This window comes from Arabidopsis lyrata (genome assembly GCF_000004255.2).
Source record: "Arabidopsis lyrata subsp. lyrata unplaced genomic scaffold ARALYscaffold_4, whole genome shotgun sequence".
In the NCBI taxonomy this organism is placed as follows: domain Eukaryota; kingdom Viridiplantae; phylum Streptophyta; class Magnoliopsida; order Brassicales; family Brassicaceae; genus Arabidopsis; species Arabidopsis lyrata.
Genome location: NW_003302552.1, coordinates 12,336,858 through 12,348,216, shown reverse-complemented (window position 1 = coordinate 12,348,216; position 11,359 = coordinate 12,336,858). Strand labels below are relative to the sequence as shown.

General features: G+C 36.2%; 3 protein-coding genes across 3 annotated transcripts; 2 read left to right on the top strand and 1 right to left on the bottom strand.

Moving 5' to 3' along the window:
• Window positions 1-294: 294 nt before the first annotated feature.
• On the top strand, window positions 295-901 carry LOC9315201 (60S ribosomal protein L29-1). The gene is made up of 3 exons (XM_002880921.2): window positions 295-361; window positions 473-577; window positions 667-901. The coding sequence occupies exons 2-3, from the start codon at window positions 476-478 to the stop codon at window positions 748-750; spliced, it is 186 nt and encodes a 61-aa protein (XP_002880967.1). The 5' UTR covers window positions 295-361; window positions 473-475; the 3' UTR covers window positions 751-901.
• A 130-nt stretch (window positions 902-1,031) lies between these two features.
• On the bottom strand, window positions 1,032-4,007 carry LOC9317034 (protein SMG7L; the record flags this gene model as incomplete). Its single annotated transcript, XM_021029028.1, is given in 4 exon segments — window positions 1,032-2,943; window positions 3,047-3,219; window positions 3,304-3,426; window positions 3,498-4,007. Coding segments are annotated over 4 exon segments (2,598 nt in total), but the record flags the coding sequence as incomplete, so codon positions are not given.
• Window positions 4,008-6,849: 2,842 nt separating this feature from the next.
• On the top strand, window positions 6,850-8,469 carry LOC9317033 (arogenate dehydratase 3, chloroplastic). Its single transcript, XM_002880920.2, has one exon. The coding sequence runs from the start codon at window positions 7,042-7,044 to the stop codon at window positions 8,260-8,262; it is 1,221 nt and encodes a 406-aa protein (XP_002880966.1). The 5' UTR covers window positions 6,850-7,041; the 3' UTR covers window positions 8,263-8,469.
• The last annotated feature ends 2,890 nt before the right edge of the window (window positions 8,470-11,359 follow it).

Genomic DNA, 11,359 nt, shown 5'->3' with positions numbered 1-11,359 from the left:
AAAATCCGATAAAAGGAAGTTTACCCGATCAAATGAATGCACACAGACATTATTAACTGTTAAATATGGTCTTGGCAAGCCTGAGGTTGGTTAATCTCACGGCAGAAGGAAACATTCATTATTCATTTCCTCTCTGTTAGAAAAACATCACCCTCTAACTAACTAACGATTAATTGAAAGGTGCTTCTGGTTCAATTGTCATTTTATGGGCTTTATATCATTCAAAGTAGGCCTATTATATTATCTAAGAGGCCATTATCGTAAGCCCATATATTATCTAAGAGGCCACTGTGGTCTGTGGGGTGGTTTAAATAAATTCCATCTAGGGTTTTGTGCCTCTCGCGTCTCTCCCCTTTCTCAGGTTAGCTGCGTAATTATATCCGGCCGATCGCTGCATATAATTTGACTTTTACTCTCTTTTCTCTCTTGTTTCGTTTGCGATTGAGTTTGAATAGTTGTGTCGTTGTTACAGAGAATGGCAAAGTCGAAGAATCACACGGCGCACAATCAGTCTGCCAAGGCGCATAAGAACGGAATCAAGAAGCCAAGGAGGCACCGTCACACCCCAACCAGAGGAGTAAGTCTCTCTTTACAACAGTTCAAACCTAAATGATTTCAGATTCGGAGTTTGATTTTTGCATTTTTGTGAAATGATTGATGTTTCAGATGGATCCTAAGTTCCTGAGGAACCAGAGGTACGCAAGGAAGCACAACGTCAAGAGTGGCGAGAATGCTAGCGCTGAAGAATAAGTATTTTGATTATCTCTGTGAGACATTTTGATGTTTTTTTTTTTTTTTTTTTATGAGTTTGAGACTTTCTTAGACAAAGGAACCGATGTACTACTATCAATCCAGGGATTGTGTCGATTTCAGATTCTCTTATTTTGCAATTCTTTCACTATATGTTCATGTAGATCTAGAATCTGATAGCTGAACTGGATTTACATATTTAGGTTTGTCTAGCCTTACTTGAATCAATGCCTGTTACTTTTCTAGGTTCTGGTTTCATGAAAACTCCAAATTGCTTTAAGTTGATGGGTTCAAAAACTTTCATGTTTCCTTTCTTTGTTTGTTTGTTTATGTACACCAATCAAACCTTCTCTTTATACAGTTTGATACAGTTTTTTGTGAAGTCACTCACTCGTGCATCTTTAGTTGTTCATATATGCCCTCTGACCATTCTCATTCAGCCAGTCTTTCTCTCTCAAATATCTAAGAAATGGTTTGGGATCATCACTGAAGCCAAAAGCATTTGTTGTGCATTGTTCACCGTTGCAGAGCTTTGCTCCTCTAGATTCATGGTCTTCCATGTAGAGCTGAGGGTAAAACGTTGGGTTTTCAGAAGAGATCATCGGTTGTTCGTTTGGTGTCCCGTACCTAGCTAAAAGACTGACCTTGGAAGACCCATGAGCCATAAAGTTTCTCAAATCGTTTGTCCCCTGAGCTTGATACGAATAGGCTGGTCCAAGATTCTGACTTTCTCTGTACCGACGTAACCATTCAGAAGAAGAAATTTCAACAACTGGTAGGTTTGTGTATGGCTTCATGAAACCAGAGAGTTCCATATATCTTCTGTGGTCATAGAAGCTCTCTGCTTTGTTATTTCCAGCGTCATTATGAAACCAAGAAGCGTCTTCAGGCAGTAGTGGAGCAGACGGAGTTGGAGGTGAATATGAAGACGGCTCAGTGCTGTTACTGATGGAGAGACTATCAAAGGATGATACAAGACCTGTTTCATCAATAGGGCCCAACCCGTTTGGTTTACTTAAACCGAGTCGCCCATTCTCTTTGTTCTTGTCAACCACCCAAGCACTCAGTGATGGAGGTTTTCATGAGACAGTGCCCTCTTCTAGATGCAAATGTTGTGGAACCGTGTCCTCAAGACCTTGCGTAAAGCTGAAACTTTCAGACTCAGTATCCTGTGAGCTATGGTTCACAATGAGTGATAAGGTATGTCTTAGGCTTTCATCGGACGTAGTTGTTTGATTTCCTGAAGTTATGCTATCGGAGCTGAGTGGCTTTGTTGCAATGCCAGAAGAATAGATTGGAGCAGATTGAGACCTTACGAGCTGCTTGAGAAGAATGACTTCTTCCTCTTCCACAGGCACAGATCTTTCATTCTCACAAGGAATGATTTCAACCGGTCCTATAGTAACACATTTTCTGTTACTACCCTCTCCATTTCCATAAAAGAGCTCTTCTTTGCATTGCAATTCACCCAAAGTTGTGTAGAAATGAGACCGTTGCTTGTCAAAGAATAGCCACTTTTGAGAACCCTTCTTCGGCCTACTTGTGATCCCAATTGCGGAATTAATGATCCGTTGAAGACGAATTTCCTTCCCTCTATCAAAACTCTCTCTAAGATCCATATTACTTGAGAAATCCAAAAGTACATGTATGGGGGCCAGAGGAGCCAAGGACTTCAGTTCATGTTCTTCCCAGAGAGCTACCAACGTTTTAGCAGAGCAGTTTTTGCCTTTCACCTTTATCCGGTTCAAGAAATCAACGAGTTTGCCAAAGAAGTAAGATATTGCAGTCTCGTTTTTCTCATCAAACCTGCATTCCTCTTCTTCTACCTTGTCAAGCAGAAACGGTAAGTAGTCTAGAAATACAAGTAGAGCAGGCAAGAGAGGGCAAGAATCCAAGGGACTTGTCTTCAAACATCTCTCAACAACTCGCACCATGATGATGAACACCATAGTTAATGCTAAATTTGTTAGCTTAACTTCCTCTTTCACGTTGTCTGGTCCATTAACCTCGGCTAAATTATGGAAGATGAAGATGAAAAACGCAACAAGTTGAAGGATTTTATAAGGTCCCTTTCTCGACGTGTCCATAAATTGATAAGACTCCAACATGACTTCTAGATGTCTATCATCTGCTGCAAACGCTGCATCCACTTCTCTTATAGTTGATGCAAATGCACAACCAAACTCATCAAAACTGAAACACACCGGAAAGAGTTAAAGAACAGTTTTGGAGAAAGGGTCATCAAGAACTTGGGCTAAAAGAAGAGAAAATTTTGTATTTCACTCAGAATCCAAACCTGGATTTAAGGAAAAAGAAGCTGGTTGTCCGCACTTCCAGGGGCCATAAATCAACTTCAGCTATTAAATTGCGGGCCTCTCTGACATTTTTCACAGTAAAATTTCTCTCCAATGGGTTTGAGAAGTTAAACTGTGCGTCAGTAGACAGAGATTTCAAAGGAGAAGACCTGTTCTGCAGTAGTTAAAACAAGCATTTTGAGCTAAGGCAAACACAACTCCATTGCAGATAACAGAGTAGTATCAGTAAAATAATTACCTTCTCAAACAACAAAAGTAGATTGTTTGAAGCACCAGGAAAAGGCTCTTTCACAGCTAAGCTTCTTACACAGTGGTACAGAGCCAAGAACTCATCACCAACATATGTCGCCAATACAGCTAGCTACACAAATGTAAGAAAATCACTCAGAAATGGCAAATGACAAAAAAAGTAACGGAAGAATAATTAGTTACCTGATTATGAGGATTTCCACTATCAGGCCAAGATTTTGCAGCTTCAAGATAGTAAGTAGCTGCAGTTGACCAATTAGGATGCTCATGTGTTTTCAGATATTGTTCTTGATACCTTTGAAGATCTCCAAGGCAAATATAGAAACGATGGCATAAGAATCTGCTTTTTTGTTCTCCAGATTCCTCGGAGAGTCTGCGGTAATATCCTCTGACTTTGGAAATCAGACTCTGGTAAAACTCGGCGGCTTTTGACAGAAACAACTTAAATGCTTTCATATGGTTGACATGATCATCTGTTTTAAGGCCTTTACGAAACTCATCGATGTGCTTATAGTGGAGTTTCCAGAGACAGAACTCTACTTCTTGAAGCTCTTCATGTTGGAGATTGCTTTTAAAGATTTTCTCATATGTCGAACCTGCTTTCGCGTATAGTTCAGAAACATCGGGATGCAATATACCCTTTGAATGGATTAATGTCCATAGCTGTTTCTCAATGTTGTTAACTTGAGAATAGAAACATCATCCAATTGTGTGTTCATATACAAAAACAGTGAGATTCTTTAAGCAAAAGCAACAAGCTTTACCTCAACAAGAAAGTTAGTTTTTTTTTTTTAATGAATTTCACTTTCTTAGACAAAAGAACCAATGTACTACTATCAGTGATTTTGTCTTTTTCAGATTCTCTTATTTTGCAAGTTACTTGATTTGATGCAATTCTTTCACTATATGTTCATGTATATCTAGAATCTGAAAGCTGAACTGGATTTACATATTTAGGTTTGTCTGGCCTTACTTGAATCAATCTGGTATTATTCATCAATGCCTGTTACTTTTCTAGGTTCTGGTTTCATGAAAACTCCAAATTGGTTTCTTTAGGTTCTGATTCCATGAAAATTTGTGTACTGCTTCTATTCTAATCATATGAAAATAACCATCTACGTTATTTTCCTTGCTTGAAGTCCTTTATTGGTCAACTATTAAATCTTAATTGATTAGACGCCAAAACCATGGTCTCAAATTGGTTTAAAATACTTGCAACACAAAATTTGGCAATTTGTAAAATTATATGATTATTTTGTGTGTGGTGATTATGAAAATAAAGTGAAAATAAATTGATAAAGCGGTTGATGACGAAAGAACTCTTGCTTATTCAGGGACATGAAAGAATAACAAGTCCAGGTGGAAAGTAAGAGAAAGACTAGGACCATATTCTTGTCAAGCTTAACGATGCACCCCGTTCCAACTATGGCAAAAAGTGGTAAATATGTCAGATGAGAGATCCCTCTTTTTCTTTTCTTTTCATCTTCTCTGTTATTTTGATTAGTAGTCACGGTGAAGCTTTTTCTTGGGTCGCAAGTTTGTCTATTGGAGAGTTTTTGGTTAAACAGAGAATATGGAAGTGATGTTGTTGTAAGTTATATAGATTATGATCAAATGCTTTTGTAACTAGAGTTATTCATTACTAGGTGATCACCCGCGCTACGCCGCGGGTTTTCTTTTTGGTTTTCTAGTTTTTTTTTTGTTTTAATTTATATTTTGATAAATTTAATTTTTAATTATCTAATCATTCACTCGTGCTAGGTCTAGGCACCAGGATCCGAAATATCCGATCCAAGCTCGAATCCAAACATTGAAAATATCCGAAAGAGTTTTAGATGCTTGAATTTCGAGTACCCAAAAACCTTGATTCGAACCAAACTTATACCCAAAAAAAACTCGAACCTAACTAACCCATCAACCACATTACCTATTTTTCTTGTATTTCATTAAAGTTTTAAGTATTTTAAATAGTTTGGGTAGTTCTATTACCGATACTTTTGGTTAATTTGGATACTTTTAAATAGTTTGAGTGTTTTTTAATACCAAAGTTTTCGAATAATATGGATAATTTTGAATAGTTTTAGATACATTCAGTAATTTTAACCGAACCTGAAATATAATTTAAATACAAAAATTTCAATTATTTTTATATCAAAATAACTAAAATACCCAAAAAAACTGTAATATCCAAAATATTTTTAATTATGTTTATCAACATTTAACAAAAAAAAAATCGAAATTGAGCCAATTTCTTAGATTTTTTCGATATTTTGGATTCTTGAACCCAAACCAAAATAACTCAAACCCCACCCGAACATATAAAGTAGTACTGGGTCGTTCTAGAGGTTTAAACCCGAAAATCCCAAACCCAACTCCAGCGAGTACCCGAACGCCCAGGCTTAACTCATACAATAATCAACTACCATTAATTTTAAAGTACTTTTTCTAGTAACATACTCAACAATGCATAACTCAAACAATTTATAAACAATCTTCGTCCTAAACCAATTTTATAGATAGTAATGTTGGGATTATAGAAGTTTCACGAATTTCATGATGGAGCTCTTTACGTACTTTTCATCTTATGTGATAATATATATAACAATGTAAGAGAATAACCTACTCAAACCATTAACTAATACAGTATACTATTAGTTACTCATATTTTGAGTTAAAATTATAAAAATTAGCGAAAAAAAACCCAAGTATGAGAAAACTAATAAAATAATTCTTTGAAAATTTTACATATAATAATAAAATAAAGTTAGTATTAATACATATAAATATATAAAATTATATAATATGTACTTAAATAATAAATGTATCATTAACCTATGAAATAAAAAAAAAACTAAAGATTACATTAATTATTTAATGGACACATGGCAAATGCTAAAGTGATGATGTGTCACTCATATGGAGAAAGTTAGCAACTTTCATATATATGATTTTTCACTATCTATATTTTTCCTTGTTTGGTAAATATATTGCAAATTTAATAAAAGATTTGTTCAAAGGAAGCCTGAGAGATCGGCTAAGAATAATTTGGTGGGTGAGTTACGTATATGGATTGGTTTAGAATTTAGACTTTAGACTTCGGAGAGTTGGTTATAACATACAAATGGTATAGAAAAATACCATACAATTATTTGGAAGAGTTTTTTTTTTTTTGAAAAAGAATTATTTGGAAGAGTTTGGTACCTAAAATACTACAAAACAAAAGTAGATGGATGTGATCTAAGTATCTAACCTTTCCCTTACTATTTTTACATGTACCAATAAATATCTAAAATAAATAAATTGGATGATAAACAAATACAATTTGAGTTGAATAATGACGAGAGAGACTTTTATTCATCGTATATAATTTAATGAATTAAATGAATTTTTTTGTTTAATTTTATTTACGATTTTATATTTTATGTTTCTCATAGATATATTTGCATAGTTCTTTTTTTCTATAATAACTCTTCACAAATTTCGGGATTAATTTGGATTTTGGTTTGAGATTTTAAAAGGAAAATGAAAAAAAAAAAAAAAGTGAGATTATTCAAGAAAAAGCTCTTACATTGTTTGGGCTTATTCTGTTCGGCCCACATTCACCAAATGGTGGTAGGTAGGTGAAGAACGGTGAGAGGCACAAGAGCAATCCACGCTCTTCTCCTATAACACTCTCACTTCCTCTTCTTAAACAATTTATTATTTTCCATACTCAAAAAACAAAACAATGAGAACTCTCTTACCTTCCCATACTCCGGCGACGGTAACAACGGCGGCGAGAAGAAGACACGTCATACATTGCGCCGGTAAGAGATCTGACTCGTTCTCAATTGGTTCCAGTATCTCCGATTGGCAAAGCTCATGCGCTATTCTCTCTAGCAAAGTCGTTTCACAAGAACAATCCGATTCCCTAATCTCCGCTGTCAACAACAACGGCGCCGGAATCTCAGATTTGAATCTAGTTCCATTCAATAACAACAACAAATCGATTCAATCGAAGAAGCCTCTTAGTATTTCAGATCTATCTCCAGCTCCGATGCATGGATCTAACCTCCGTGTCGCCTATCAAGGTGTTCCCGGAGCTTACTCCGAAGCCGCCGCTGGTAAAGCTTATCCTAACTGTCAAGCGATTCCTTGCGATCAATTCGAAGTTGCGTTTCAAGCGGTTGAGCTTTGGATCGCCGATCGCGCTGTTTTACCTGTCGAAAACTCACTCGGCGGTTCGATTCATCGGAATTACGATCTTCTTCTCCGTCACCGTCTTCATATCGTCGGCGAAGTTCAACTTCCGGTACATCATTGTCTCATGGCTCTTCCCGGTGTACGGAAAGAGTTTCTCACTCGCGTTATCTCTCATCCTCAAGGACTAGCTCAATGCGAACACACGTTGACTAAACTCGGTCTCAACGTCGCTCGTGAAGCGGTTGATGATACCGCCGGAGCAGCGGAGTTTATCGCTGCCAATAATATCCGTGATACCGCCGCGATTGCGAGTGCACGCGCGGCGGAGATCTACGGATTGGAGATTTTGGAAGATGGGATTCAAGATGACGCGAGTAACGTCACGCGCTTTGTGATGTTGGCGCGTGAACCGATTATACCGAGAACTGATCGGCCGTTTAAGACGAGTATAGTGTTTGCTCACGAGAAAGGCACGTGCGTTTTGTTTAAGGTTCTCTCGGCTTTTGCGTTTAGGAACATTAGTTTGACTAAGATTGAGTCTAGGCCCAACCATAATGTTCCCATTAGGCTAGTCGATGAGGCCAATGTGGGAACGGCTAAGCATTTCGAGTACATGTTTTATATCGATTTCGAGGCTTCCATGGCCCAGCCGCGTGCTCAAAATGCGCTTGCTGAGGTTCAGGAGTTTACCTCGTTTTTACGGGTTTTGGGGAGTTATCCCATGGATATGACTTCTTGGTCTCCATCGTCTACATTTTCATTGTGACAATACTAAGATCAAAACCAAAGTGATAATTCAATTGGGAAAGTAAATTGGAGAAGAAAGTTGTAAACATAATTTTGATGAAAATAAATTCTTTATTTCTCCAAGATCAGTCTTTTGTATTTTCTGTTTACATTATACTTTGAGTTTCGTTTGATTGTATTATTTTGAAATTACAAGTTTTGAGCTGATTTATTGTTCTCTATTAGACCATAAAAGATTTTTACAATTTATCTTAACCAACAATGATTTGTAATCCGTTCTTAATATCTAAGTGTTTAAACACAACCATAAGAAATTTTAGTGTTTATTTTTTAAATTGTTATTTAGCTCCCTATAATCAACCTGATTCTTCTCAATCCAAATAACAAACACTAAAATAAAAACACTTGATAATTGCTATTACTAAGGGGGTGTTATTGGTTTGTGATTTAAATAGAGTTTTAATGACTTTAATTGTTGTGTAGAATCTGTTGTTATTCAATCAAGATTTTGTTAAACTCTCTTAAAGTTTGGTGTTATTAGTTTGTGATTTGTAAAAAGTCATTTAAAATCTTAATGAATATTGTGTTATTGGATTAAGAGTTTTATAAAGTCATTAAAAGTTTTGTGTTATTCAACTAAAACAAAACAATCTATGACAATCTATGATTGTTAATGAATTCAATTATTGTGTTATTGGTTTATGATTTTAAACACTTTTCTTTACAAAATAAAGTCATGAAAAGTATGCTGTAATATTGAGATTGTTTGGGAGACTCTACAAAATTATAGAAAAACTAATCAACAAGACTATAGAAAACTCTCTAACAATTCTTCTAAATCATTCACTTATTCACTTTCTATGATTTTATTAAAGTCATCAAAACTCTATTTAAATCACAAACCAATAACACCCCCTAAACCAAAAGTAAGAAGAGTGAACATGGATTTAAGAATATGGTCTTTGAGCCTCATAAATTAGAAGCCCATAAACTTGAAAAGCCCAGACAGGAGGAATGATTTATGCATTCCAAGTGGTAGCGTTCATGACTTATATATAAAAACTACCCAAATCTTTAGTAACATATGCTTTGATTATTTTTTTGTTAAAGAACATATGCTTTGATCATTAATTAACTGAACATAGTATTTAGACATTATATAAATTCATAATGAACATAGTATTTGGACACTCAGGCTCGAGCCGTTCATAAGGCAACTAAAGCATTTTGCTTCAGGTCACCAAATATAAAAAACTTTTACGGCTATCTGTTCATGAAGATTGCTTTAGTGTGTTGATTATGATCATCAATGTAGACTCACAGTTGTTCGAGTCAATCCTTTTACATTTTTTGTTTTTTGTTTCTCATTTTTTTTTCCTATTGACTACTACGTGTCTTTCCTTTTTCTTTTGTGGAAAGGGAGAAATTTGTTTTTAATTAATTTTTTATTTTTTGGTTTATTTTATATATATATATATATATATATATATATGTTTTAGACCACCAAAATCTAAAAAAGGTGCCTAAACACTATACAGTCTCATAAACATTTGCAATGAGCGTCATTACAAAAATCCTATTCAAATAGTATAGAATCAAAACAATTAAAAAAAAAAGAAATATGTAAAATAGAATAATTAAAAAAGTGTCAAAATTATTAATTTTGAGAACCAATTTACAAGAAAACTAAGAGAATAGAGAGAAAATGAAATATTTGACATGCGTCAAATCGAATTGGGTAACTGATATATGTCGTGATCTTGTTAATTAATTAATTAATATTTTTTTTAATTTTACTTACCATTCAACCCAGGCTAAGAACTCTTGAAACATGTCAGTCACAGATACACTGTTGGTGTCGGATCCCGCACCAGAAGTCCGAGACCAACCAAAGATTGCCACGTAGTCAAGATAATGGCCCATAAAGGATAAAGCCCATTGGACCCATGAGCCGAAGGAACGGTCGAAGTGGTTGTCACCACTTCGAGAATCCGAAGTGACTGCACTGTGACATGAGTTCGGTGTAGAAGACACGGGTAAGTCGGTTCAAGGACACTTGGGCCAAAAAGGCGAGGCCCATGAAGATCAGAGTCAACTCAAATTCAAACGTTGAGCATTAAAGTCAAAGAATCAAAACGGACACATTTAAGAAGGAATAATTGTACTTAATTACTCATTTTAATGTCGTTTCTCTATGTATAAATATAAAGGCCAATGGCCATATAAAAGGGATCTCTCTCTTAAGCAAGAAATACGATAGCAATTTTTGTAGCAATTCATAAGCCTTTTACGTTCTTATTTTTTGTCCCTCAAGAATAATCTTTCCTACTAATAAAAATACTTGAGTGTGTAAATCCGACATCCACATTTTGGCGCCGTCTGTGGGGAAAAAGGATTCTTGAGTGGTCAGATTTTTCTTTACTACATTCCCGAGATAAGCAGCAATGTCCGGAGGAGACGCCGTTGAGACATCATTGGCCGAAACCCTCAAAGCTATGCAGCAAATCATGTCGGACATATCACAAAAGTTCTCGGATGTGGAAAAGGTTGTTGATACGTTGCAAACATCCCATGTATCTCTTAGTCAAAACGTCAATACTATACAAACTCGTGTTCGCTCTTTAAGTGCAGGAAATCCTGTGGGAATCCGAAGGAGGATACTCAACTCGCCAAGTTCCGTTGCGCGAAATGAAACCAGCGGACAAACAACTCCTGGTACTACTAATAATGTAGTTCAGCCATTGGATGGAGAGGCACAGCTCGAAGATGAAGCTCAACTTGCAGATCAGTACGAGCAGGAAAACCTCGATCAGTTCGAGACTATGAGGAAGGTTAGCCAAGAACTAAAAGAAATGAAGTCAAAGTTCCATCAGGCTACAAGTTCGGAGCCGAATATCAATCGAGTCATTGAAGAAGCTAGGCGAACACCTTTCATCTCGCGAATCGCGAGTTTGAGAATCAAAGATTCCCGGAAGCTCAAGTTGGATCCTTACAGCGGATTGGAGGATCCAAAGAGCTATCTCGCAGCTTTTCTGATCGCTGCTGGAAGAGTCGAATTGGATGAAGCTGATGAGGATGCAGGTTACTGCAAGCTTTTTTCGGAAAACCTATGCGGC

What these genes read in the sequence shown, in the direction of transcription:
- LOC9315201 (XM_002880921.2), top strand. Translation starts at nt 476, where the DNA reads ATGGCAAAGTCGAAGAATCACACGGCGCACAATCAGTCTGCCAAGGCG. An exon ending in GTCACACCCCAACCAGAGGA is followed by an intron (nt 578 to 666) that starts GTAAGTCTCTCT and finishes TTGATGTTTCAG; the next exon opens with ATGGATCCTAAGTTCCTGAG.
- LOC9317033 (XM_002880920.2), top strand. Translation starts at nt 7,042, where the DNA reads ATGAGAACTCTCTTACCTTCCCATACTCCGGCGACGGTAACAACGGCG.